This window comes from Budorcas taxicolor, chromosome 5 (genome assembly GCF_023091745.1).
Source record: "Budorcas taxicolor isolate Tak-1 chromosome 5, Takin1.1, whole genome shotgun sequence".
Classification (NCBI taxonomy): Eukaryota; Metazoa; Chordata; class Mammalia; order Artiodactyla; family Bovidae; genus Budorcas; species Budorcas taxicolor.
In genome coordinates, this window is record NC_068914.1 from 94,415,860 (window position 1) to 94,443,596 (window position 27,737).

General features: G+C 38.5%; 1 protein-coding gene across 1 annotated transcript; it reads right to left on the reverse strand.

Moving 5' to 3' along the window:
- Positions 1 to 648: 648 nt before the first annotated feature.
- RXYLT1 (ribitol xylosyltransferase 1) lies at positions 649 to 27,500 on the reverse strand. Its single transcript, XM_052641069.1, has 6 exons — positions 27,302 to 27,500; positions 25,751 to 25,906; positions 19,929 to 20,031; positions 9,782 to 10,096; positions 6,806 to 6,976; positions 649 to 1,066 (listed from the first exon to the last, which is right to left on the reverse strand). Exons 1-6 carry the CDS (start codon positions 27,468 to 27,470, stop codon positions 649 to 651), a joined length of 1,332 nt encoding a protein of 443 aa, XP_052497029.1. The 5' UTR covers positions 27,471 to 27,500.
- Positions 27,501 to 27,737: the final 237 nt, after the last annotated feature.

The following is a 27,737-nucleotide window of genomic DNA, read 5'->3' on the forward strand; positions in this document are numbered from 1 at the left end:
AGAAATAAAGTAACCAAAAAATAATATATAAATAAATAAAGTCTAACTCTGTAAATTTGTCCACATACATTCCCAACATGACGTACGATTACTCTCAAATTATGGAAATGATTGTGTGTTAAAATATTTAAATTTAACCCTATTAATAACTAGTAAGGAATGAAAAATGAATTAGAAATTATTTCAATTATTGAGTACGTTATATATTATTTCATTTCACATTTACAATCAGCTCTATGAGGTACCATTATCTCTGTTCTACATGGAAAGGAACCCACACTCCAAACAATGAGGTGGCTGGCCCAAAGTCCCCAGACAGTAGGGACAGCAGTGAGGTTCTAACCCAGGTTTGGTCTGACTTCACAGCCCAGTCTCTCCACGAAACCATGCTGCTTCCCTCGAGCAGATTTAAACGAGTGAGAAAAGTTGATAAACGTTGAATCACTCAACTTTGTACAAATGAGTATGAGTACATTTTAACTTTATTTTCAGGAGTGGTCCAATAAGGCTGTACTTGGTCAATACTATGGACGTAATCTAGAGTCTACGGAGTACCTTAAAGAACATTTCTAAATACCCACACACATACACACAGCATTAGAAATGATTTAAAAACTCAGACTTTAGCTTGAAAACAATGAATTACAGTTAATTTTTATTGTTCTTTAAAAATGAACTTTCTAAAATATTAGTAAACCTCATTTTTAGCTCTGTTTTGAAGTGCTGATACCAGTGAAGTAATCTTTTTCTTCTTTGAATCTTTTCCTCTAAATTTATACTCTTTTCTTTTTCTAAGATAGCAGGAAGTTCCTTCCAGTTCTTAATAAAGATGAAAGGAGCATTCATGGACTTGAGTAACTGCAGAGGAGCATTCAGGTACGCAGATGAATTTCCACAGCTGCCAGCTGTCATTACATCTTCCACTACAGGAACAGAGCCATAGGAGCAAGCCTCATATATTCTGTAACACTCTGTGTTTACTCCCGCTGGGCACAAGGTGAGATCACTCTGAAGCAGAGCATCTTGATAATTCTTAAGGCTTTCATTTGTTTCTTGAGGCTGCCACCTAGAAAATCAGAAAAATAACTGTAGTTTTCACTTTACTAAGCATATCTTTGTGGAAGAAAATATTTTATCTTTTAATGTTGGTTACAGGAAATGGTAAATACATTATAGAGATGGCAGGCAGAAAAGACGAATCAAGTCTTGCCCAAACAGATTTCTTGAAGATGTTTAAGAATTTGAGAAGTTTGCAGTTGTACACTTAAAATCTAGTGATCATACAGTTTCTGAATGAATGTTATACCAGCCAAAATTTTGTGAGTGCTAGGTCTTCTCTCTCTACTTCACCCTCCAAATTCCTGCCCTTATGGAGCTTATATCTCAGTTCAAGTGGTAGAGACAGGTAGTAACCAGGTCAAGCCAATTATTTAGAAGGTGTTAAGTACTGTGTGGAAAAACAGAGCAGAGAGAGGAGGGAGTTTCTGGTAGGGTAGTATTACAACTGTAAATAGGTTATGGGGGAGCGTCTCACTCAGGGGCATCTGAATTTGGAGCCAGAGATGAGGGAGCAAACCACGCAGATATCTGGAGAGACAACAGAAGGTAGAGCAGGCATAAAGGCCATGAGATGGTACATGCCTGGCATTTTCAAGGGACAGCAGGTAAGCCAGGGTGGCTGAAGGGGAGAGGTGCAGAAAATGGAGTCAGAATACCCTATCACGTAGTTTCGATCAGAGGGGTAACTGACCTCATCTATGTTTTAGCAAAATCAGTTTGGCTATTGTGTTGAGAGCAGACCGTATGGGGCAAGGGTAGAAAATGAGAGACTAGTTGGAGAGCTAGACGTTTTCTCCTATTTTCTCAGGGAAATAAGCAATAGGGTTATAAGGTAAGAGCAGCTGGGTAGAGAAAAGAGGGTATGAAACAGTCTTCCAGGAAAGTGGAAGAACACATGGAAAACAGAAATGGATGACTGCCAGACATTCAAGGTCAGATATCTCAAGTGAGATCAGTCAGCACCTTTCTCCAAGTGTGGCTGCACAGGTGGAGGTATGGAGCAGGCAACAGAGCTGGATTTAACCAGTTAGGATTTGCTAGATTAAGAAATGAAGAAGCTGAATGTCTATGCAGTCATGATTGATTATGAAGTTTAAGTGGGATAAATAAGAAAGTAAAGATCAGGTGAGTGAAGGACAATGGAAAGGTAGTAGGAACAAGGACCTGTAAGTCCCAACTAGATTGCTGAAATCAGATTATTAGAGGCAATGAGGGGGAATGTCAGAAAAAGATGGTTACAGAGAGAATTGCTGGAACTTGAGATCCTGCAGTACGTGTAATCATGAGGTCTAGAAAATGACCATGACAGTAAATGACTGAAGGCAAGTGGAGACCCAAATCACTGGAGGAGAGGAAGTAAAGGAAGGGCAGGACCAAGGCTATGGAAAAGACCATCCATGTGGACTTGGGGATCACTAAGAATGAGGCTGGAGAAATGTCGGAGAGAATGAGAGTGTATCAGGAACTAGACTCTTCAAAGAATTAAGGAGATAAACCCAAGGTTTATATGATTTCTTTATAAAGGATCTATTTTGTAAATTAATTTTTATTGGAATATTGTTGATTTACAATGTTAATTTCTGCTATATAGCAATAAGTCATTTATACATAAACATATATCCACTCTTTTTGAGATTCTTTTCTCATATAGGTCATTATAGAGTACTGGGTAGAGTTCTGTGTGCTATATAATAGACTCTTATTAGTTATCTATTTTATTTATGGTAGGGTGTATAAGTCAATCTCCCAATTTATTTCTCTCCATTATGATTTCAAAGAGAACGAGTAGTGAATACTTTCGTCTGCTGGTATGAGATTCAAAACTGATATTGTTTTAGGGAGGGAAAAGGGAAAGAGATCTGGAAGCAGCAATGAGAAGCAAGGAGGACTTCTACTCTACCTCATGGTTCAATGGTAGCAAAGGAATATCAAGAATAAGCCTGTTTCTACAATCAACTTTCATATTTTGCCCTCACTCATTCCATTCCAGGCACAGTGTCCCTTGTTCCTCACACATGTGGCATTGATTTGCATTTCCCTGATGTATCCATGTTGAGCATATTTTCATGTGCCTGTTGGCCATCTGCATTTCCTCTTTGGAAAAATGTCTTTTTAGTTCTTCTGCCCATTTTTTTTTAACTTGGCCATTTGCTTTCTTTGGTGTTGAGTTGGATGAGCTATATATATATATATATATATATATATATATATATATATATATATATATGATATTGACCCTTTAGGTTTTTTTTGTTGTTGTTGCTGTTGTTCTATTGATGGTTTCCTTTGCTGTGCAAAAGCTTTTAAGTTTAATTAGGTTCCCATTTGTTTATTTTTGTTTTCTTTGCTTTAGAAAACAGATCTGAAAAAAAAAACTGCTGTTATTTATGTCAAAGAGAATTATACCTATGTTTTCTTCTAGTTTTACAGTATCTGTTCTTTATATTTAAGTCTTTAATCCATTTTGAGTTTATTTTTTATACTGTGTTAGAGAATGTTCTAATTTCATTTTTTACATGTACCTGTCCAATCTTCCCACCATCACTTACTGAAGAAACTGTCTTTTCTCCATTGTATATTCTTGCCTCCTTTGTCACAGCTTAACTGACCATAGTGTGTGGATTTATTTCTGAGCTCTCTATTCTGCTCCACTGCTCTACGTGTCTGTTTTTGTGCTAGTATCACACTGTATTGATGACTGTAGCTTTGTAGTACAGTCTGAAGTTAGGGAGCATGATTCCTCCAAATCATTCTTCTTTCTTAAGATTTTTTTTCCTTTGGCTATTTGGGGTCTTTCTGTTTCCAAACATTTTTAAATGATTTGTTCTAATTCTGTGAAAAACGCCATTGATATTTTGATAGGGATTGATTGCCTTGAATCTGTAGATTGCCTTGAGTAGTATGGCCACTTTAACAGTATTAATTCTTTTATTCTGAGAACAAGATGAACAAGATATATCTTTCCATCTGTTCATGTTGTCTTCAATTTCTTTCATCAGTGTTTTATAGCTTTCTGAGCATAGGTCTTTTCCTTTCTTAGGTAGGTTTATTCCTAGGTAGTTTATTTGATAAGATAGTAACTTCTCTTTCTGATAGTACACTAATTGTTAGTATACAGAAATGCAACCAGTTTCTATATGTTAATTTTGTATCTTGAAACTTTACCAAACTCACTGATGAGCTCTAGTAGTTTTCTGGTGGTGTCTTTAGGATTTTCTATGTATAATACCACGTCATCTGAAAACAGTGCCAGTTTTCCTTCTTCCTTTCCAATCTGGATTCCATTTCTTTTTCTTCTCTGACTGCTGTGGCCAAGACTTCTGAAACTGTGCTGAATAAAAGTGGTGAGACTGGGCATCCTTGTCTTGCTCCTGGTTTGTTGTATATGGCCTTTATAATGTTGAGGCAAGTTCCCTCTATGCCCACTTTCTAGAGAGTTTTATAAATCAATGTTGAACTTTATCAAAAGTTTTTTCATGGGGAAACAGTGGAAACAGTGTCAGACTTTATTTTTTGGGGCTCCAAAATCACTGCAGATGGTGACTGCAGCCATGAAATTAAAAGACGCTTACTCCTTGGAAGAAAAGTTATGACCAACCTAGATAGCATATTCAAAAGCAGAGATATTACTTTGCCGACTAAGGTCCGTCCAGTCAAGGCAATGGTTTCTCCAGTAGTCATGTATGGATGTGAGAGTTGGACTGTGAAGAAGGCTGACCGCCGAAGAATTGATGCATTTGAACTGTGGTGTTGGAGAAGACTCTTGAGAGTCCCTTGGACTGCAAGGAGATCCAACCAGTCCATTCTGAAGGAGATTAGCCCTGGGATTTCTTTGGAGGGAATGATGCTGAAGCTGCAACTCCAGTACTTTGGCCACCTCATGTGAACAGTTGACTCACTGGAAAAGACTCTGATACTGGGAGGGATTGGGGGCAGGAGGAGAAGGGGACGACAGAGGATGAGACAGCTGGATGGCATCACTGACTCGATGGACATGAATCTGAGTGAACTCCGGGAGTTGGTGATGGACAGGGAGGCCTGGCGTGCTGTGATTCATGGGGTAGCAAAGAGTCGGACGCGACTGAGTGACTGAACTGATGGAGAAGATCATATGGCTTTTATTCTTCACTTTGCTAATGTTGTGTATCACATAGGGTAGAATGAGTTTGAAAGTGTTTTTTCCTCTGCAATTAAAAAAAAATACTTTGAGGATAGATGTCAACTCTTCCTTAAATGTTTGGTAGAATTTACCTGTGAAGCCATCTGGTGCTGGACTTCTGTTTGTTGGAAGTGTTTAAATTACTGATTCAATTTCATTATTGGTAATCAGTTTGTTCACACTTTCTATTTCTCTCTGGTTCAGTTTTGGGAGAGTCTACCTTTCTAAGAATTTGTCCTTGTCTCCCAGGTTGTTCACTGTATTGGCATATAGTTGTACATAGTAGTCTCTTATGATCCCTTGTATTTTTGCAATGTTGGCTGAAACTTTTTCTTTTTCATTTCTGATTTTATTGATTTGGGTACTCTTCATTTTTTTTCTTTAAGAGTCTTGTTAAAGGTTTATACATTTGGGTTTACCTTTTCAAAGAACCACCTTTTTTTTTAATCACTTTAAGTTGCTGATCTCTTACCTTCAAATGAATTTTAAAAACCCTGCATTTGTACTCTTCTCCCCTCACAACTACTGTTTTTGATATCATATTTTACATCTAATTGTTTTGTATATCCCTTAAATGCTTATTATGGATATAGATGATTTTACTACTTTTGCCTTTTAACCTCCCTACTAGCTTCATGTGTGGATGGTTTCCCACCTTTACTGTATGTTTGTCTTTACTTTTTCACTTTGTAAGTTTCTTCTTTCTTGCGGCCTTTTCTTTTTTCACCTAGAGAAGCTCCTTTAACATTTGTTTTAAGGCTGGTTTGGTGGTGCTATACTCTTTTAGCTTTTGCTACTCAGTAAAACTTTTGATCACGCCATCAAATTTGAACAAGAACTTTACTGGGTAGAGTATTCTTGGTTGTAGTTGAGTCATGCTTTCTAGAACACAGTATCTGCTCCAATTAATGTATTTCTAGATGTAAAAGGACATTTTTTAAAAAAGGCATTACTTCTCTGATGACACTGCTTTACACATGAAACTGTTTATTTAAAAACAAAATAAATGATCTCCAAATTTCTTCCTTCAGTCCATGAACACCTGTTTCATGATTACCATGTAAAAGATGGAAGAAAGTTAACCCTATTAAATCCATCCATCCATCCATCCATTCCCCACTTGTCCTGGCCTACTTTATGCAAGGTCCTATGTTAGATCTCGGGGTTCAAAGAATGGCCTCTGTCCTCATGGTGATGCCAGGTTCCTGAAGCTGTGATGCATATGGCATGCCAGTCTTGGAACAATGAACTGGTTTGCTGAACATCTCAGAGATGAACCTAAGATTCTTATTGTCATCCACAATCTCCTATGTTCAAGTCTGACTAACAAATATTATTGAGGAAACCTAACAATTGACATGTGCATATGACAGTTACCAGTGTTTGTCTTCAAGATGGACTATGGGAGATGCTCTCTATTTTTAATGTATACAACACTGTTTCATCACAGCTTTAATTATTAATGTATCTTCTGGGGAAAGGCTGGTATTAATGGAGTTAGAAATGTCTGTGGCAATCTGTAGTGTCACATAAAGCAACTCTCAGACTGGAAACATGATGGATGAATCAAGTAAACATAGCACTTACTGTTCTCTTGCTGAAACCCAGCAAAGCTTATCATTCCCATCCTGTTTCAAAATTTTCATTAGCGCTTGTCTGGATGAATTTTCATAAACAGTTCCTACAAAATTACACAAGTATGGCCTTTCATTATGTAGCATTGACCAATTCACCTCCACCACAGGAAAATTCCTGTATCTGTAAAAGTAAGTACACATGAGTTAATATATGACAAGAGGATTGGGAAAATTTCCATAATCTAACATCTTAGGTAGCATGATGATGTAGAAAAGAGAGATTTAAAATAAGATTCTTTAAATTTCAAGTTATAATTTTCCATGCTTACTTTGGAAAAGTTCCTCAATCTACTGACTTAAAAAAAACAGTCTCACTTTGACATTCTTTACAAAGTTGCTACAGAAATTATGCACCTAAGTGCTTTGTTTTTTATATTCTTCAACTTCTATTACTGATCTGAAGTTATAAGACAGGAAGAACTTAAGACCGTCAAAGTATAAAGAGTCTTCTACATTCATAATAATCATGATTTATTTTTAAAAATTATTGGAGTATAGTTGCTTTACAATGTTCTGTTAGTTTCTGTTGTACAGCAAAGTGAACCAGCCATACGAATACATACATCCCCTCTTTTTAAGCTTTCCTTCCTATTTAGGTCACCACAGAGCACTGAGTAGAGTTCCCTGTGCTGCACGTTAGGGTCTCATTAGTTATCTATTTTATACAGTGAATATGTGTCAATCCTAATCTTCCATCCATCCTACCCCTCCTTACCCCTTCGTATCCATAAGTTACCCATATGTCTGTTCTCTACATCTGTGTCTCTATTTCTGCTTTGCAAGTAAGTTCATCTGTACTATGTTTTCTAGGTTCCACATATAAGCAATATTATATGATATTTGTTTTTCTCTTTCTGACTTCACTCCATATGACAGTCTCTAGATCATTCACATCTCTGCAAATGGCACTATTTTGTTTCTTTTTATTCTATAACAAAGAGCTTCAATTCCAAAAGCTTTTCAAGCAGATTTTTTAAAAACCCCAAACCTTATATCCCACACAGGAGAGGCCTGTTGCAATTGGCTCATTCTTATGGGCATTTGGGAATAAGAGGCAACAGATTATGTGCCTGAACTACAACCTTCACATAAGAGCAAAGCTTAACGTAACAGTTAGGTCTATAATGGTCTCCTCAATCTCAGCATTACTGCCCTTTGGGGCGGGATAATTCTTTGCTGTGGAGGCTATCCTCTATACGGTAAGATATTGAGCAGCACCCCTGGCCTCTATCCACCAGATGCCAGTATTGCCTCCTATCCACTTGTAACAATCAAATGTATCTCCAGACATTGTCAAATGTCTCCTAGGGGGAGGGCAAAATTGTACCTGGTTGAGAACCACTGGTCTATAAGAAAGATATTTGTCCAGCAGTACCAGAGTTATGATGAGTTTCCTTCCTATACTGTATGAATAGGTGATGTAGTATACTATAAAGAAATAATTCTTTTGTTTCAAAACATTCTACTCAAAGGATAGATTTTTCAGAGCATCTTAAACCTGGCTATACCTAGCAAACCTTTTGTCTGTTTCTTCCCTACCCTAAACCTGTTGAGTCAGAATCTGGACATGGAAGGCCAGAGAATATGTTTTGTCAATGTGCTTCCCTGGTGGCATTTGTGTAGCCAACTAGGCAGCAGTCAAAGGTCACATCTTGTAACCTGTGATAAAATAATGGAAAATGAATATCTGATTCAAGTACCATGTTAGTTAGCTATTTCATAATTCATCCATTTGACATATATTTATTGAGTGCCTACAGATAAAGTAGTGCAAAAAGGAGACAAAAATCCCTGCTATCAGGAAGTTTATGCACTAGTGGCAACTTGAAGTCAACTTATTGTTACTCAAAGGCCCTGCATTAACACAATGATATAAAATAAGTTTCCAATTTTAAAGAAAGGCCTCATATATATTATATATTATTTAACCAACCTTCCTTTTAATAGAAAGACAGACTGGTAGCTCAGTGGTAAAGAATCTTCCTGCCAATGCAGGAGACATGGGTTCAATCCCTAATTCGGGAATATAGCCTGGAGAAGGAAATGGAACCCATTCCAGTATTTTTGCCTCGGAAATCCCACGGACAGAGGAATCTAGTGAGCTACAGTAAATGGGGTCACAAAAGAGTCAGACACAATTTAGTGACTAAACAACAACAACAAGATAGACCCAAAAAAACCCAAATAATATATAAATTAATTTGGGGGAGAGGGCTTCCAAGGTGGGGAAGTGGTAAAGAATTCGCCTGCCAATGCAGGAGGTTCTAGAGATGTGTGTTTGATCCCTGGGTCAGGAAGATCCCTTGGAGTAGGAAACGGCAACCCACTCTAGTATTCTTGCCTGGAAAATTCCATGGACAGAGGAGCCTGGTGGGATACAGTACAGGGGGTTGCAAAGCATCAGACATGACTGAGCACATGCAAGAGGTCTGTGCAAACTCAACCAGTCTCAGTGTCAGATCTGAGTATATTATAATCCCCCCACACCGAAGGGTCAGGGTGCTCTCGATGTAATACTTGATCTAAAGTAAGGATTTAAGAAAACTAAGTATCTATATAATAGTTACATAGATATAGATGAAGAGATTCTATAATCGTTTTTAGAAAATCTGTCTCTCTGCCATCCATTGCTAAACATCTCTTTAAGGCCCTACTGATCAATTTGAAAATTTACTACGCCTTGGGGTTCTAAAATACAAAAATGTAACTTATCTGGTTTCCTCATCAAAGTCTAAAATACTCTGAAAATATCAACTATTATTACCAAAGCATGAGGCCAAACCACATTTCTGCCCATAGGAAAGGTTGCACATGGCCTCAAGGAACTCAGAAGAACTACATTTATCACAAATCTAAAACACAATCTTCCTGGTACAGAGATTCAGGTCTTAGAGCCTGGAAACATGTAAAAATAATTTGTACTTACGTTGCTACTCCTAAAGGCCACTGAAAAACATCCATGTCATTAATCCAGGGGCTGTCATATATTATGAAAAGTCGTTCCACAGAGCCTCCATTTCTTTTGAGGAACTGGTTTATCCATTCATTATTACAATGCTCATTTCCTAGCAAAACAACAGCAAGATGCTGGAGTTTCTGAGTTTGCACTAAATTCTGTGCATAAAGTAACCACTGGGTGGCATAAAAGACCTTTGCCTTTTCTCTTCCATTTAGAACCAGGACCACATTGTTCACATCAACAGAGAAGTACCCTGGGACCACAGCTGGACCAGTGATGAAGCTGTTAAAAGAAAAACAAGAGACAAACAAGAACAGAACAAAATTGTTTGGTACCAGAAGTTCTGTGTCATTTTATGTAAAATATACAATGAGACTTAACCCATATCCTTCCTAGAAACAATTTCTATAATACTTTTTTTGAACAGGTTTGGATGGTGGGACAGAGATGTAGATTAATGGCAAGTTTTGGTTGTAGACAGATTAATTATATGCAAATTTGAAAGTACCATAAGAAAAAAATTTGTTTATATATCTAGCAAAAGTGTAAATATAAAAATTTGAATGGGAAGATATATAACAAATTCACAACAGTGATTGACTCTGAGGAGAAAGGGAGAGGAAAGGACATGAGGAACAATAAGAAGAGAGCATTTAAAGCCTTTATTGGAAATGTTTAATTCTTTTAAGAGGAAAGTTACATATCTGAAGCAAATAGGACTGAGAGCCAGAAGCTGCTACTTCTGTGTGTGGGTGTGCTGTCGTGCCAACTCTGTGACCCCGTGGACTGTAACCCACCAGGCTCCTCTGTCCATGGAATCTTCCAGGCAAGAATACTGGAGAGGGTTGCCACTTCCTTCTTCAGGGGATCTTTCCTATCCAGGGACTGAAAATGCATCTCTACTGTCTCCTGCACTGGATCCTTCACCACTGTGCCACCTGGTTCCAGGCAGTGGGTAAACGGGAATCTACTGTTTTACTCCCTATTCTTTAAAGTATTTAAAAATATCGTAAAAGGAGTAGATGCATTTCATAACTCACGTTTTCATAGTATGTGCTGCTTTGAACAACCAGTACCACTGAAATATTTTAAATGAATATGTATTAAATATAAAAAGTACCATTTAACCTACAGTAAAATTAGATGGTCCTGGATTCTTTGCAACCTGCTCAACCATTTTTTAATAATTTGCTAGAATCTTTAAGTATTTAGTACAAATATGTTGAAATCCTGCTTTTATTGCTTATTATTGTTTGGGATAAAAACCTAACATTTATTAAATGCCTTTTTTATACACGGTACAAAGGCACTCTGCACAGGTTCTCCTTTAACCTCTACAACAACTCTGCAGAGGACATTAGGCCCCCATTTTGTATTTGGGAAATCAGGCTGAAGTTACACAGCCTGTGATGGCAGCATTGAGATTTGAATCAAGATCTAACTTGAGAGCTTGAGTTTTTCCCAAGACACTATGGTTAGCTCAGATGAGTAGATATTAGTCAAAACACAAAATATAAATATGTATTTTTGTGTGTATGTACTGTGTGATTTTTATGACATTGTTCTACAGTGATGATAAGCTATGGGAACAAAACTGTGTTCCTTGAATTTGCCTTGGACAGGAAGACGCCAAACGATTCAGTGATCATTTAGTCATTTAGGAGAATCTGCAGAATCTGAGGGGCTAGAAAGCACTTTAGAGATGATGAGGAGAGTTATGGTAAATTTAAAATAGTTATTATTGGTAGCACATGAACATTTTTGTCTCCTTTAAAGCTATGGGCTGGAGAAGGAAATGACAATCCACTCCAGTATTCTTGCCTGGAGAATTCCATGCACAGAGTAGCCTGGAGGGCTACAGACCATGGGGTTGCAAAGAGTTGGACACGACTTAGTGACTAAACCACCAAAGTTACAGGCAGGGGGACTTCCCTGGTGGTCCAGTGGTTAAGAATTCATCTTGCAACACAGGGGACCCAGGTCTGATCCCTGGTCAAGGAACTAAGATTCCCACAGGCAGTGGAGCAACTAAGTCAGCATGCCACAACTACCGAGCCCACGAGCCACAACTAGAGAGTCGACATGCCACAATGAAAGATCCCGAATGATGCAGTGAAGATCCCAGAATGAAGGGATAGGGAGGAATACTTCTAATTTTATTGATCCATGCAAATTAACCAAAGCCTGATTTGTTAAGGGCACATCTGACCCATTGTGGAGTCTCTACAGCTCCCTTTTTGTAGAAGGCTCTCACATTCCAGCAATCAGGCATGTCACCCCTCACGTGCTGACCAACCGGTTTTCTGGACCTCAACACAAAGGTGAAAGCCCTGGGGTCAATTCTGCGGAGCCAAGGTATAGATCAGAAGTTCCCCAATTTTTTTGGTTCCCAGGACTTTCAGTGTTTTAGTAATTTTTTTGTAGTATCTACCAAACCAAAAATAATGAGTAATGATTAATGAGCAATGTTTTTTAAGTTGTTAGATTCAAATAACTTGTTAAGTGTTTCTGTCCAAGAGCTTAGAAGCCACTTAAAAAATAACATGCATACACTGAAGAAAAACGTAATATTCCTATTTCAGTTCAGTTCAGTCACTCAGTCGTGTCCGACTCTTTGCTCTTAACTAACTACACATGCTTAATAATGGGATGTGTGTACCTATGTAGCACTACACAACTTCTCAAACCTTGGAATCAGAGAGGACACTGCCACAGTCACTGCTTATTCCACTTTGATTTCTGAGTGGTACCTGGATCTGATCACAGCAATCATGAGAAACTCAGCTCCACAAATGCGTAACATCTCTGAAGTGGATGCAGGGTGATCTAATGTTGAAATGTGAACTACCTCAAACTAGTAGTTTGCATGGTCTTTGACAGATGTGAAGTGTAACTGTCATTCCCACAAATATTAAAAATATTTTGTGGTGCCCCAGCGTACCTTAGTACATAATTTGGGAAACATGGACTTAGATAAAGAAACTTTAGGGGTAAAAAAATTTCCCTTACAATTCAGATAGTTGTGTGCATGTGTGTGTTGGGAGGTGTGCTAGTCAAACTGCAATGAGTTGAGAAGTGAATGAGAAGTAAGGGGACAGTAACAAGTTCAGTGGGGAGAAGTGCAACTCAAAATTCATAAGAGTCAGAACGGCTAGCATTAAAAAGTCTACAAATTAACGAATGCTGAAGAGGGTATGGAGAAAAGGGAGCCTCTCTACACTGTTGGTGGGAATGTAAGTAGGTAGAGTCAGTATGGAAAGCAGTATGAAAGTTCCTCAAAAAACTAAAACTAGAGTTGAAAATAGAGTTGCCATATGATCTAGCAATCTCACTTATGAGCATATATTCAAATAAAACTGTAATTCAAAAAGATACAAGGACTCCTATGTCAAGAGTAGCACTATTCACAGTAGCCAAGATGTAGAAGCAAGCCAAATGCTCACCGACAGAGGAATGGATAAAGATGTGCTATATATACACAATGGAATACTACTCAGCCATAAAAAGAATGAAACAATGCCATTTGCAGCAAAATGGGTGGACCTAGACATTATCACACTAAGTGAACTAAGTCATAAAAAGACAAAAACCATATGATATCACTTACATGTGGAATCTAACATATGACGCAAGTGAACCTATCTATGAGACAGAATCACAGGCAAAGAGAGCAGACCTGTGGTTGCCAAGGGGGACGGGGAGGAGGGAAGATGGACAGGAAGTCTGAGTTAGCAGATGTAAACAATTATATACAGAATGGAGAAACAACAAGGAATTATATTGAACATCCTGTGATAAACCCAAATGGAAAAAGAGTATGAAAAAGAATGTGTGTGCATATATGTCTGTGTGTGTGTTTAACGGAATCACTCTGCTATACTGAAATTAATACAACATTATAAATCAACTATACTTAAATAAATTTACAAAAAAAAAGTAAGTGGGGACAGTAAGCTTAGACAACTCTTCTGAAAGTGTGGATGAGAAGGCAAGAAAGTAATAATAAGTGAAAGGTTGAAGATGAGGAGAGCAAGGAAGTAACCAATGGAGCAAGGTCTTACAGTATGTAGAAAGGATGCACAGATAGAGGAAGTTAATGTTGAGCTAGGGAATCACCTCACCATCTGAGAGCTAAGAAAGAGAAGGTTAGGTGAGGGATCACTTAGAGAGCATGTACATAAATGTTAGAGGAGCTAGTTAGGGGAGACAGTTATGGATATTCTCGAGGAAACAGGCAGGATTGTCTGCTGTGAAAGAGGGGGTTAGGCTGGTGCTGTGCAGTGGGCTAGAGAATAGTGGAAAAATCTGCTTTTATTCTTCCGGTACTGTCTATGTTGAATGCATACTAGCTATCTTGTCATGCAAGCTAGCAACCAGGGAACTGTCACATTTGATTCTTCCTCTCATCTAATAATCCTTAAATTCTGATAGTTTTGCCCCTCAGTTTCTCAAATTCCTGGCTCTGTCAGAATACCACTTTCCAGTTTCATCCCTTATTTATATCTCAGCAGGATACTTAAGAGCTTTCTAATGCAAAGTTGTGGTCTGCTTGATTTCAGTTGTCTCCTTCAAATCATTTTTCCACACAGCTACTAGAGACATCGACACCAAAAACGCATGACAATACCACACTATCTAGCTTAATCATCCTCAACTGCTTTTCAATGAACAAGAACAAAGTCCAAGGGCTTTAATGTGGCACGTACTAGGCCCACCATGATCTGGCCCTTGCCCTCCACTTCCAATATCAGCTACTCTCTCCCATCTTCATGTTCTGGGGGTTCTGAATGGCCTGAAATTTTGTGCACAAACCAAGCTGTGTTTTATTTCTGATACTGCCTCTGCTGGGAATATAATCTCTCCTTTTGGTGCCTTTCTAAATTCTACTAATCTTTTAAGACTCAGCTCAGCTATCACCTCCTCTAGGAAGCCTTTCTTGATAGGTGCCATACCCCCAACTCTACTTACATTGACTTAGTGACCTTCCTTCTATATTTCCCTAACAACTAAGGAGTATACACGTCTTTATCATTATGCTCTGTATAAAGATTCAAAGTTATTAATGTATTTATCTCAGCTTCTAGTGTGTGAACTCCCTGAGGGAAAAGTATTTTATTCACTTTGAGATCTTCAGAACCTAGTATGAACCAACCAGCAGGCAACTCAGTAAACGTCGAATAAGTAAGCCATAATTCTCTTTAAGGGAGTTATTTTGCTCTACCGATTTATTTAAGTTCTCCTACTGCATTTAAAATATGAATCAAATTACAAAATTCAATTTAGTAATAAATTTCCAGCTATACAGTATGCCATATGTGGGCTTCTGCAGTGGCTCAGCGCTAGGGAATCTACCTGCAATGTAGGAGTCGCAGGAGACGTGAGTTCAATCCCTGGGTTGGGAAGATCCCCTGCAGGAGGGTTTGGCAACCCACTCCAGTATTTTGCCTGAAGAAGCCCATGGACAGAGGAGCCTGGTGGGCTACAGTCCATAGAGTCACAAAGAGTCAGACACGATTGAAACGACTGAGCATGCATGTGTGCATGCATGCATGCTCAGGCATATGTATAAGATATTATAGTATATTTATTCATGATGAAACATTGTGTTCTCATTTCCTAAAGTTATGAATCATGCATCAGTCATAAATATCCATTAACTGAAAAATGAACATATTTATGGAGCTATACATGGAATTTTAAAACAGTGACTTCCTCTTCTAGAATTCCTAGCATATATTTAATGGTCAGAACTTCTGTTCTTCAATATTTGTACTTTTGCTGCTGCTGCTGCTGCTAAGTTGCTTCAGTCGTGTCCAACTCTGTGCGACCCCATAGACGGCAGCCCACCAGGCTCTCCCGTCCCTGGGATTCTCCAGGCAAGAACACTGGAGTGGGTTGCCATTTCCTTCTCCAATGCATGAAAGTGAAAAGTGAAAGGGAAGTCGCTCAGTCATGTCTGACTATTAGCTAGGTTCAGTTAAAAACTTGCCTCCCAATAAATACTTTTGATACTTAGATAGTCCAGAGAAATCTGAATATTGAAATCTAACCTCAACATGAGCAAAACATATTTTTTAGAATCCAGTGTAAATATTGTTTCATTTTCCCTAAACTCAGTAAGTGCTACTGAAAAAAATGCTATATGTTACTATATTAAGTGAGTTACAGATAAGATTAATAATTTGCCAGCTAAGAGACTGGCAAACGCCTTGATCAATAATAAGTGCACAAACTAAACCATACACATAGTTCTCAGCCATTGATTCTACATCATTTTTAAAAATTATTTTATTTTATTCTTAGACTGATAGTTTTAGAAAATTCAGTTTTATAAAATAGGTATGCCGAACTCATGAATGGCCCTTACTTTTAAATAGCTGCTGCAATTTACCCCATTCTCATGGCCAGTATCACTGCCATGACTCCATGCCTTCCTAATTCAGTGTTTATGCTGAAACACTCCCACCCTCTTACTAGCCTGGCTGGAGAAGGGAGAATGGGCATTATGAAAAATTAACTATAGTATCTTTGGTTACCAATGAAAAGTTTATCTGAGATCTGTATTGATCTATGATCCAGTATATGACTTAAATATAATATAACCATTAATATTATCTACAAATGCTTTCACTCATTGTAATGAGTAGTGAGTTCATTAACTTCTTATAATAGTAATACCTGGAAATTCTAAAAATAGGATCAGACATATTTTATTCTATCATGATATTTTTTCACAAGGATCAGATGCTCACTGAAAATACCATAATTGAATTTAGACAATAATGAATTAACCAACTTAGTATCTAACTTTTGTTTTATCAAATGGGTAGGCACTTATATATCTTATGATAATGCCTGCACAGGGACATTACAGAATTCTGAAGGCAGTCTTCTGGGAATAAAGCAAATGCCACGATGAACAGAAGGTTCCTCCTAAGAAATTAAAAATAAGTTTCCCTATGAAATTAAACTATAAATGAACATATGATGGAGGTGAGTAGAGACAGGCAAAGTTTCTTCAAGAGATGAATGGGTTCCATGCTAGCTTGTAACATAACTGAACACATTAACATAAAAAATGTATCAATAAGGTGCTTGTTGGGCAACTATGTTATGGAGAGATAATAGACAATGATGGAAACACAGAAAAAGGAGAACTGAAAGATACAGAGATGGTGCAATACCTATTTAAGTAGAGTAAATATAATAAAACTAGTAACAAGACTTCTATAGTGATTACTATGTGCCTGATACTGGTCTAAGCACTGTATACCTCTTATGCGTTTAATTTTCAAAAGAATACTGTAAAATAGAAACTATTATCTGCCTTATTTTAAACTTAAGGAAATCCAGAGAGGTTAAGAAATTTGCCGGAGGTCAGACAACCAATGAGAGGTAAAGCTGGAACTGGAACTCAGATATTCTGGCTCTGGAGTCTGTGCCCTTAACAACTCAGTCGCACTGCTACCCTGTCCAGAGGTGACAGGACTTCACCAGGCTGAATCTCAGGTTCAGTCTGCCCCACATGTGTTCAACTACTCACATCCTAAGCACAGACTATATATGGTATGGACTCAGTGGTGAACAAGGAGTCATTTCATTTCTTTCCTTGTGAAACATGAAGTGCTACATATAGCTATATCCCACATTTAATTCCATATTTAATCAAACAACTCCCAAATATTTAGGTATCAATTATAGCCTGCCTTTAAGGAAATAAGGAGCTGGTCAGGCCAATATAAGCACAGGGACTGTCTGATAGCTCTATTTCCATTCTGAATTATTTATCTGGTATCTTGGATTACATCATTTGGGCCAGGAATTGTTAATAATAAGCATTCAGGAGCCTGATTTACCCTGGAACACTGATGATATCCTTTCTATTTTCTGCCTCAGAACTGTTGTGAAATTAAAATTAAATAATATAAGTTCTTTGTAAATTTAAAGGTTTATTTAAATAGAATGTATTTATGCTTATTTAAAGGACCTTGATAGTATTCAGAAACTCTTTCTGTATCTTCAAGATGAGCCACTACTTCCAACTCACTTTTGGGAAAGTAAAAAATGAATGTGTCAAAACATTTTAGTTAGTACCCATGAAGCCTGATTCAACTCAAAACTGCAATTTCATAGAAGTTTATTAATTTTGGAGAAATTATATTTGCTACTTTCCATGAGCCTAAACCTTTAGTAAGTTGTTTACAAAAATCAGCTATAACGGTGAACTTCCCCGAATACGCAGTTCTCTTGAAATCTAAAAGGAAATAGCGTTGCTATTTAATCATAATATAAAATCTCAGGTAAGTATTTCAGAAGGAAACAGGAAATGAGTTTTTCTTTTTGGAGTTAAGGCTATTCGCTCAAAATCTTTGCTATCAGTATAATAACACTGTGTGTTAACTTCTCAATAAATTTTAAATAATTCTTTTGGAAATTCTATATGTTGTAGGTGGATCTGCTGCTGCTGCTGCTGCTGCTAAGTCGCTTCAGTCGTGTCCGACTCTGTGCAACCCCATAGACGGCAGCCTACTAGGCTCCCCCATCTCTGGGATTCTCCAGGCAAGAACACGAGTGGGTTGCCATTTCCTTCTCCAATGCATGAAAATGAAAAGTGAAAGTGAAGTTGCTCAGTCGTGCCCGACTCTCAGTGACCCCATGGACTGCAGCCCACTAGGCTCCTCCATCCATGGGATTTTCCAGGCAAGAGTGCTGGAGTGGGGTGCCAGTGCCTTCTCTGGTAGGTAGATCTACTAGACTAATACTCATAACATTTGCTTACATTTGAAACAGCAAAACGTTAGATTTATATGCAAAACACACATCTACTTTCAGACACCTGAATCCAACTATTTTAAGCTTAGAATTATGTATAAGCTTTTCAGTGGGATTACATCTATAATCCCATCGATAAGCCTGGAGATAAAAGGAAAAATAATCATTACCAATGATGATTTAAAAGTCTGTTTGCTTTTCAAGAATGATTTCTTTGAAAAGATACATGCAATGAAATTGGTTTCTAAGTGAGTATACAGTAAATAAAGAATTAAAAGAGCAGTGAAAATTCAAATGAAACTCATATTCAGTTCAGTTCAGTTCAGTCACTCAGTCGTGTCTGACTATTTGCGACCCCATGAATTGCAGCACGCCAGGCCTCCCTGTCCATCACCAACCCGGAGTCCATCCAAACCCATGTCCATCAAGTCAGTGATGCCATCCAACCATCTCATCTTCTGTTGTCCCCTTCTCCTCCTGACCTCAATCTTTCCCAGCATCATATTAACCATAGCCTTTCCTCTTAATCTCTTGGGAAATAAACAGAACCCTAATGGAAGCCATAATCATTAGTTCACACTTTTTCCCCCTGAATAATATAACTGTTTAATGAAATAAGCATTTAAAATAATTATTTTTTGTTATTTCAATTAGAAAGCAAAATTTAATAGAAAACAGTATTACTTCATTGCCACAATTTTTCTAAATAAAATTGTCTTAATGCTCTTTAAAAACCTTCAGAAAATATGCAATCAGTTATAAAAACAAGAATGCAAAAAAAAAATCTTCATAATACATTGGTTATATTTAATCTAAAAAAAGATTTCTGAATATAGCAGTAAAATGGTAATCTATACTATCAAATCATGATAGAACTCATATATGAAATGTTTTAATGGATAAAAATTTCAGAACTAATAGCAGTAGCTTTAGCTACCATGTGAATATTATAAAAATATGTGACTCTATTACATGAAAGAGAAAAATAAAAACACTTTATGTATCATTCCCCCAAGATAGAATGTTAAATATTTATTAATATCCAAATGTTACAAAATTTAGAGCATGAACTTTTCCATACAATCAGAAATGTTTTGATTAAAATAAAACATATATAGAATTCCAAAAAAAAGCAGAATTTTGTTACATCCAATTTTATAAGAAAATGTTTAAGGTAAGCTATAACTACAAATATATATTCATGAGATTCTCCATTCTTTACAAGTTAAAGTGGAAATATTTTCTATGAATATATTTTCCTCTGAGTTTTCTTTTGGTATTGATATAAAACATTGTACAGCACCATATCAAAGATTAGATCAAAGTCTTGCACAGTTAGTACCTGTAATGTGTTCTTCCAACAATTGAATTTCCTTCTCTCCACTGAGCAGTCACATCAGTGGGTTCAAGTAAACCTTCGAAAATATGCTCCCAGAGATACAAACCTGATAATTAAAAAAACAAAAAATGGAAGCATTTACCGTCTGGTTTACTCTACTGTGTGAGATGACTTTATGTTCTGCTCTTTCATATTATTTGGATAAGAAATCAGATTCTATTCCTCTTTGGGCTCAACATCATCAATATGGCAGCTAATGTACAAGAGACTAACTCAGATGTTGTCAGTGTAAAATGTGGCAAAATGTGGGATATATTAAAGATAATAAACTCTCTGATTCTAAATTTGAGAAATCCATAAGTATCACTGGACTACCTGTCTTACCCTGAAATGTGTTATATTACAGTGTGTAAATTACCTCAGATTAGGACTGTTTCTGTACTATAACAAGCTGGGGATGGATTTACCATCTTATGCCAAATAGAACCAGAGGTCTCATGTATGCATATACATTCAATATATCAAGGAGATATTACCTCCTTCCCAATTGAGCACACATCCTTCACTACATGACGCCGTCTGCAGACAACTGCCACTGCATCCTATCTCTTTAGGCCAGCCCCTGTGTTTTATCAGGATTTCACCTATATGAAAGCTCTGAGAGTAGAGGAGAGCAGTGTCACACAATAAGGTATTCTGGAGACAATGAGGTAATTGGGGAGCCCGGTTATCTAAATGTAACTAAAAAGTTACCTTGGAAGATGTGTTTTGGTGCATTCTTACCACACTCTGGTAAAGACATGCACAAAAAACCCATGTTGAAAGACTAGGCTTTCCAAATACGGTAGGTTGAGTAATGCTTTCTCCCAACTCAAGATGGCCAAAGATGGAATCTCTAGGACCTGTAAATACATTACCTTTAGAAAGCAAAAGAGGCTTTCTAAATGTGATTAAGATAAGGATGCTACAGTATGGAGATTATGCTGGGTTATCTACGTGCTGATGCTGTTCAGTGCTGATTATCTGGGTGTTGTTGCTGTTGTTCAATCCTTAAGTCATGTCCGACTCCTTGTGACCCCATGGACTGCAGCACGCCAGGCTTCCCTGTCCTTCACTATCTCCCAGAGTCTGCTCAAACTCGTGTCCGTTGAGTCGATGATGCCATCCTAACATCTTATCCTCTGTCGCCCCCGTTTCCTCCTGCCCTCAATCTTTCCCAGCATCAGGGTCTGTTCCAATGAGTTGGCTCTTCACATCAGGTGGCCAAAGTCCTGGAGTTTCAGCTTCAGCGTCAGTCCTTCCAAAGAGTATTCAGGATTGATTTCCTTTAAGATTGACTGATTTGATCTCCTTGCTGTGCAAGGGACTCTCAAGATCTTCTCTAGCATCACAGTTCAAAAGCATCAATTCTTTGGCGCTTAGCTTTTAATATGTTCTCTAGGCCCGTCACTTCACAGCAAATGGTTGGGGAAACAATGGAAACCACAAGAGATTTTATTTTGGGGGGCTCCCAAATCACTGCAGATGGTGACTGCAGCCATGAGATTAAAAGACACTTGCTCCTTGGAAGAAAAGCTATGACCAACCTTGACAGTATATTAAAAAGTGGAGACATTACTTTGCTAACAAAAGTTCGTCTAGTCAAAGCTATGGTTTTCCCAGTAGTCATGTATGGATGTGAGAGTTGGACTACAAAGAAAGCTGAGCACTGAAGAAGTGATGCTTTTGAAGTGTGGTGTTGGAGAAGACTCTTGAGAGTCCCTTTCACTGCAAGGAGATCCAACCAGTCCATCCCAAAGGAAATCAGTCCTGAATATTCATTGAAGGACTGATGCTGAAGCTGAAACTCTAATACTTTGGTCACCCGATGAGAACTGACTCATTAGAAAAGATCCTGATGCTGGGAAAGATTGAAGGCAGGAGTAGAAGGGGACAACAGAGGATGAGATGGTTGGATGGCATCACCGACTCAATGGACATCAGTTTGAGCAAGCTCTGGGAGTTGGTGATGGACAGGGAAGCTTGGCATGCTACAGTCCATGGGGTTGCAGACTGAGTGACGGAACTGAACTGAACTGCGGTTTGTCATAGCTTTTCTCCTAATGAGCAAGCATCTTTTAATTTTGTGGCTGTGGTCACTGTTCATAGTGATTTTGGAGTCCAAGAAAATAAAATCTGCCACTGTTTTCACTTTTTCTCCATCTATTTTCCATGAAGTGATGGGACCAGATGCCGTGATCTTAGTTTTCTGAATGTTAAGTTTTAAGTCAGCTTTTTCACTCTCCTCTTTCACCTTCATCAAGAGACTCCTTAGTTCTTTGCTTTCTGCCATTAGAGTGGTATCATCTACATATCTGAGGTTCTTGATATTTCTCCTGGCAATCTTGATTCCACTTATGATTCAGCCAGCCCGGCATTTCACATGATGTATTCTACATATAAGCTAAATAAGCAAGGTGACAATATACAGCCTTGATATACTCCTTTCCCAATTTTGAACCAGTCTGTTGTTCGGGGTGGGTCCTATATAATCACAAGGGTCCTCAGGAGAGGGAGCCAGGAGTGTCAAAATGAGGGAAAGAGGTTTGAGGAAGAAGAAGTCAGGATGAGGTGGGGCTATGGGTCAAGGAATGAAGGCAGTTACTAGAAGGCAGTAAGAAGCAAGGAAACAGATGCTCCTCTAGAGCATCCAAATGGAATACAGCCTGAGGACACACTTTAGATTTCTGCCTTCAGAAATGTAATATAATAAATTTATGGTGACCAAAGTTAATGATGCTATATTTGCATATTTGAAAGTTGCTAAGAGGGTAGATCATAAAGTTCACATCACAAGAAAAAAGTTTTAACTATGTGAGGTGATGGATGTTCACTAGACTTACTGTATTGATCCTTTCACAATATACACCTATATTAAATTATTATGTAGTACACTTGAAACTTATAAGTCAATTATAGATTAAAAAATATATGTTATTTTTATATACAATGGAATGTTGCTCAGTCATGGTAGTGGTTGGTGGTTTAGTTGCTAAGTTGTGTCCAACTCTTAGCACCATGGACTGTAGCCTGCCAGGCTTCTCTATCCATGGGATTTCCCAGGCAAGTATACCAGAGTGGGCTGCCATTTCCTTCTCCAGGGGATCTTCCCAACCCAGGGGCAGAACCCAGGTCTCCTGCATTGTAGGCAGTCTCCTGCACTGCAGGTGGTCTCCTGACTTGTGGACACAGTAGGGGAAGGAGAGTGGGGTGAATTGAGAGAGCTGCACTGAAACATATACGTTACAATGTGTAAAATAAATAGCTAGTGGGAAGTTACTATATAACAGGGAGCTCAGGCTGGTGCTCTGTGATGACCTAAAGGGGTGGGATGGAGGGTGGGGTGGCAGAGAGGTTCAAGAGGGAGGGGTATATGTATACTTATGGCTGGTTCACACTGTTGTATACCAGAAATCAACACAACATTGTAAAGCAATTATCTTCCAATTAAAAATAATTAAATTTAAATAAAAAATGTTTTAAGCCACTAACTTTTTGGTAATTGGTTATAGCAGCTAAAGGAAACTACATATTACGAGGCTATAGAAATGGGGTGCTGCTGTAACAAATACTTAAAAATCTGGAAGTGGCTTTGCAATTGGGTAATGGGGAAAGGTTGAAAAAATTTTGAGAACAATGATTAAAAAACATTTAGATTAGAATGACTTAAACAGACTGTAGGTAGAAATATGGATGTTAGTGACTCAGCTGGTGAGAATTCAGGAGAAAGTTAGAACAGTAGGAAAAAACTTGTATCATTTTAGAGAATATCAAAATCATCATAAACTGATTGTTGGAAGAAATAGGCACATTAAAAGTGCTGTTGGTGAGGGCTCAGAAGGAAATGAGGAACATGCTATTACAGATTGGAGTAAAGAAGATCCTTGTTATAAACAATAGACAGTTTAGCTGAATTGTTTCCTGCACTTATGTGCAAAGCAGAACTTGTAAATGATTACACTGGATAGTTAGTTGAAGAAATTTCTAAGTAAAGTGTTGTAGCTATGGCCTCATTTCTTCTCACTGATTACAATAAGATATGAGTTGAAAAGAGAGACTTTGAAAAAAATTAAGCAAAAAGTAATCATGACTTGATGATTTTGGAAATCCTCAGCCTCTTCAGATTGCAAAAGAGAGGAAAAATTAGGGGATTCACTATCAAGAAAGCATGCTAGCATTCCTGAAAATGGAAGGCTAAAGATGTAGCTGACATCCTTTTGCTAATGTCTGGTCAGAATATTCAATCACATAGAGGGTTTTTTTTTTTTTTTAATATTAGGTATTGATTTGTGGATTTCCTTAGCGATTATCAGCAGAAGCTAGAAACAGAGATGGGGTTATCCAGGAAACACCGATGGAGGAACTCTTGTCTAATAAAGTGAATCTTTATGACATACATATGGGAGACTGACATGGTTCTTGAGAACGTTATATTAATAGAAACACTGCCAACTTGGACTAAAACGGACAGAAAGAGAGTTGAAATGAAACAAGCTTACTGGATTCCCCAAATCCTAACAGTAGGAAACACCCTGATAAAGCTACTGAGCTGCAAACACATGCTAACCTTCCTGAAAATGGAAGGATGACTTCCCAAGCATGGAGCTGAAAAATCCAGAAAGAACGTTTGAGCCATAGATTACTCACTCCTAGGGCTTGAAACCTAATGGAGTTTGCGTGGTTGGATATCAAACCTGCTTAAACCTGTGACTCCATTCTTCTTCCATTTTCTCCCATTTGAATGGGAATTTCTGTAACTGGTATCCTATGACTGTGCCTGGGGAATAGGCTGATGAATGCAATGCTTGATAAAGCTCATCTGACCACTTTGTGCCTATTGGATTGAAATCAGAAAAGTCTAGAAACATGGAAAATGTTAAGAAGTATATTTAATTAAAAACTAGAATGAGGAAGTGGAAATTTAAAGAAAGAAATTAATATGACAGATTCTAATAGAGAAAAAAATTGCTAGAACTTGATGATTAGAGGTCTGGGTACTTGAACTTTAGAGATCAGTAATTTTCAAGGATGTATATATGTATGCAAATGTTTATGAATTTATGAAACATTATGGGTCAGGCACTACTATTCTGTTTACTTTCCTTTCACCTGGTACCTTTTATCCATATCCCTTACTGTACATATATTTAACTCATGTTTAATGGCCAAAAAACTCACTTCTAATTGACTAAGTTCTTTCTGACTCTTTTGTCATTGAGGGTCCCATTCTCTAATTAAGCATATCGTATAATTTGGAACACTATACTCTCATGATACTCAGAGCAAAAGTGTTTTGATGGGAAACCAAGTTTAATCAACTACATATTATATCCCCTTCCAAGGCATTCATGATGAACACTGGCATATTAAAACCTCTGACAAAGTTTCTGCAACAAAGAACCTTGTTTAGCTTTGTTCAGTTCAGTGTTTCCTAAACTTGTTTGGCCATTAAGGTCAGAGGCCACATCTTACACTTGTGTATAACGTGTCTAATAAACACATAGTTCTATGAAAATTCAGTTGACATAGGCATTTTAATATAATGATGTTCACACAACCAACTCTTTGTGTCTACAAATAAAGCTGTGCTCTGTTAAAGACAGGGGCACATGTGTATGTTTGTGTGTGTTTACACAGATGTTGTCTAATAAAAATAGAAATGGAATATCGAAAAAAGTGAAAAAATGTATCATGGTATCTTAACAAATGATGAAATAGACTTTAAATGTATTAATAGTGCTTTTATACGATGCTTTTACATATCTTAGCTTTAAACATTAACTTACCAATGGCAGCTTTGCCCCAGATTTGTACATGGAAGTGTTTTTTCTCTTTTGTGGACTTATTTACTATCTGAAGGCTAGTTTTAAGTCTGTGTTGTTGTTCATTTTTTTCATCTTCTTCCCAAGGATTCCATTCTTCACTTCTCAAAGTAGATTGTTCTGTGTTATAAAAAGAGTAACAAGTGTCATCAATAAGGCAGAGCATCAGTTATAGATAAATCCAAGCCATTTAAATTAGATGTTGTCGTTAGTTGCTAAGTAGTGTATGACTCTTTTGCAACCCCATGCAACCCCATGGACTACAGCCTGCCAGGCTTCTCTGTCCATGGATTTTCCAGGTGAGAATACTGTAGTGTCTGCTACTTTTTTTTTTTTCCCAGGGGATCTTTCTTATCCAGGGATCCAACCCACATCTCCTGCATTGGCAGGTGGATTCTTCACCACTCAGCTACCTGGAAAGTCAGGGAGTTTTACCTGCATCCTAACTTCAATTTTTCAGAGATTAAACAAGAGAATTTGAACAGGTTAAACACACAATAAAAATTTTAAAAAGGAAAGCAGAACTTAATTTTGATTGAACCATTACCCCAAAAGAACTTGAAATAAAATGTTAGTAAAATGTTAGGCCCCCCAAAAAAGCCTTCTAAAATAACTGGGTACAGTAATATGTATTATTACAAGCCTAACTTTTGCCAATTCTATATAGATTGTATATAAGTTACTTAAACTATACATAAAACTTGACTTCAACATTAAAAGTGTCCAACAGTTTCATATACTATTGTGCAAGATTCTGAAAGAAGATAGAAATAAGCCTGAGTCCGATCCTGACATAGGTCAACAAAATGCAAAGGGATCAAAACTTGGAGATAAAGCACGCTAGTCTTCTGAAGTCTCCGCAGGATAAGAGAAGGCTCTTTGCTTCATAAGGCTTCTCTGGTGGCTCAGACGGTAAAGCGTCTGCCTACAATGTGGGAGATCACGGTTCGATCCCTGGGTCGGGAAGATTCTCTGGAAGAGGAAATGGCAACGCTCTCCCGGGTCAGGTAGATCCTCTGGAGAAGAAAATGGCAAGCCACTCCAGTACTCTTGCCTGGAAAATCCCATGGACGGAGGGGAGGAGAGTGATGGGCTACAGTCCATGGGGTCGCAAAGAGTCGGACACGATTGAGCGACTTCACTTTTCACTTTCTTTTGTTTCAATATGGGTATAGATGTCTTTAGGCCGCGGCATTCCAGAGAATCTGGCATTTTGTGACAACGTCTTGGATATTCAAGATGTGTTTTTAAAAGTGTGTGCACCTGTTAGCCCCAGGGGTGCGGAGTGGCGACAGCATGTGAGATTTGGGCGAGGACCTAAGCATTCCTATATCCTCCAATCCCGAGGCCTGGGGTGCTACCGAGAGCTGGAATAGGAGAAGCGCGCCCCGGAGCCATCCTGGACCCGAGAGCGGGACTGGTGGCAGCGTGGCTCAGCTCTCCTGGCCCCTACCATCCCTCAGCCCCGCGCCCCGGCGCGCAGCCGAGAAGAGAGGCCCCGGCCCGGTGTCCTACCTCGGCCGCGCCTCTCCCGCACCGGGACAACCCCCTTCCTGAGGCCCCGCAAAGGCGCGTCCGGCGTCCGGCGGCGGTGCCCGAAGAAGACGTGGTAGGCGGCGTAGAGGGAGAAGAGGCAGTACACGGCGATGAGAATCGAGCAGAGACGCTTCCGCGTCAGCCGCATCCCACTTAGGCTTCCGCTCAGGCCACCACCAACATGGAGATGGGCCAGGGACTAGACTGCCGTTCTGCGCCGCGGTCCTGTTGGCTTTGGGAGCAGGCCCAGGCACGGCGGGAGGGAGTCACCAGAAACGGGCCCGCCCGCGGCTCATCTGCCCCGCCCATCGCCCAGCTCAGGCCCCGCCCTAGACCCCGCCCAACCTCTGTGGCTTCTCTGTCCCGCCCTGTCATAGGCTCCGCCCCCTCGGGGAGTGCTGGAATCCTCCCTGCT

Coding starts and splice junctions, on each gene's coding strand:
- RXYLT1 (XM_052641069.1), bottom strand. CDS start 27,470: ATGCGGCTGACGCGGAAGCGTCTCTGCTCGATTCTCATCGCCGTGTAC. Junction 25,907..27,301: donor GCGGGAGAGGCGCGGCCGAG/GTAGGACACCGG, acceptor TTTATAACACAG/AACAATCTACTTTGAGAAGT. Junction 10,097..19,928: donor GTTGGAAGAACACATTACAG/GTACTAACTGTG, acceptor TTCTTTTAACAG/CTTCATCACTGGTCCAGCTG.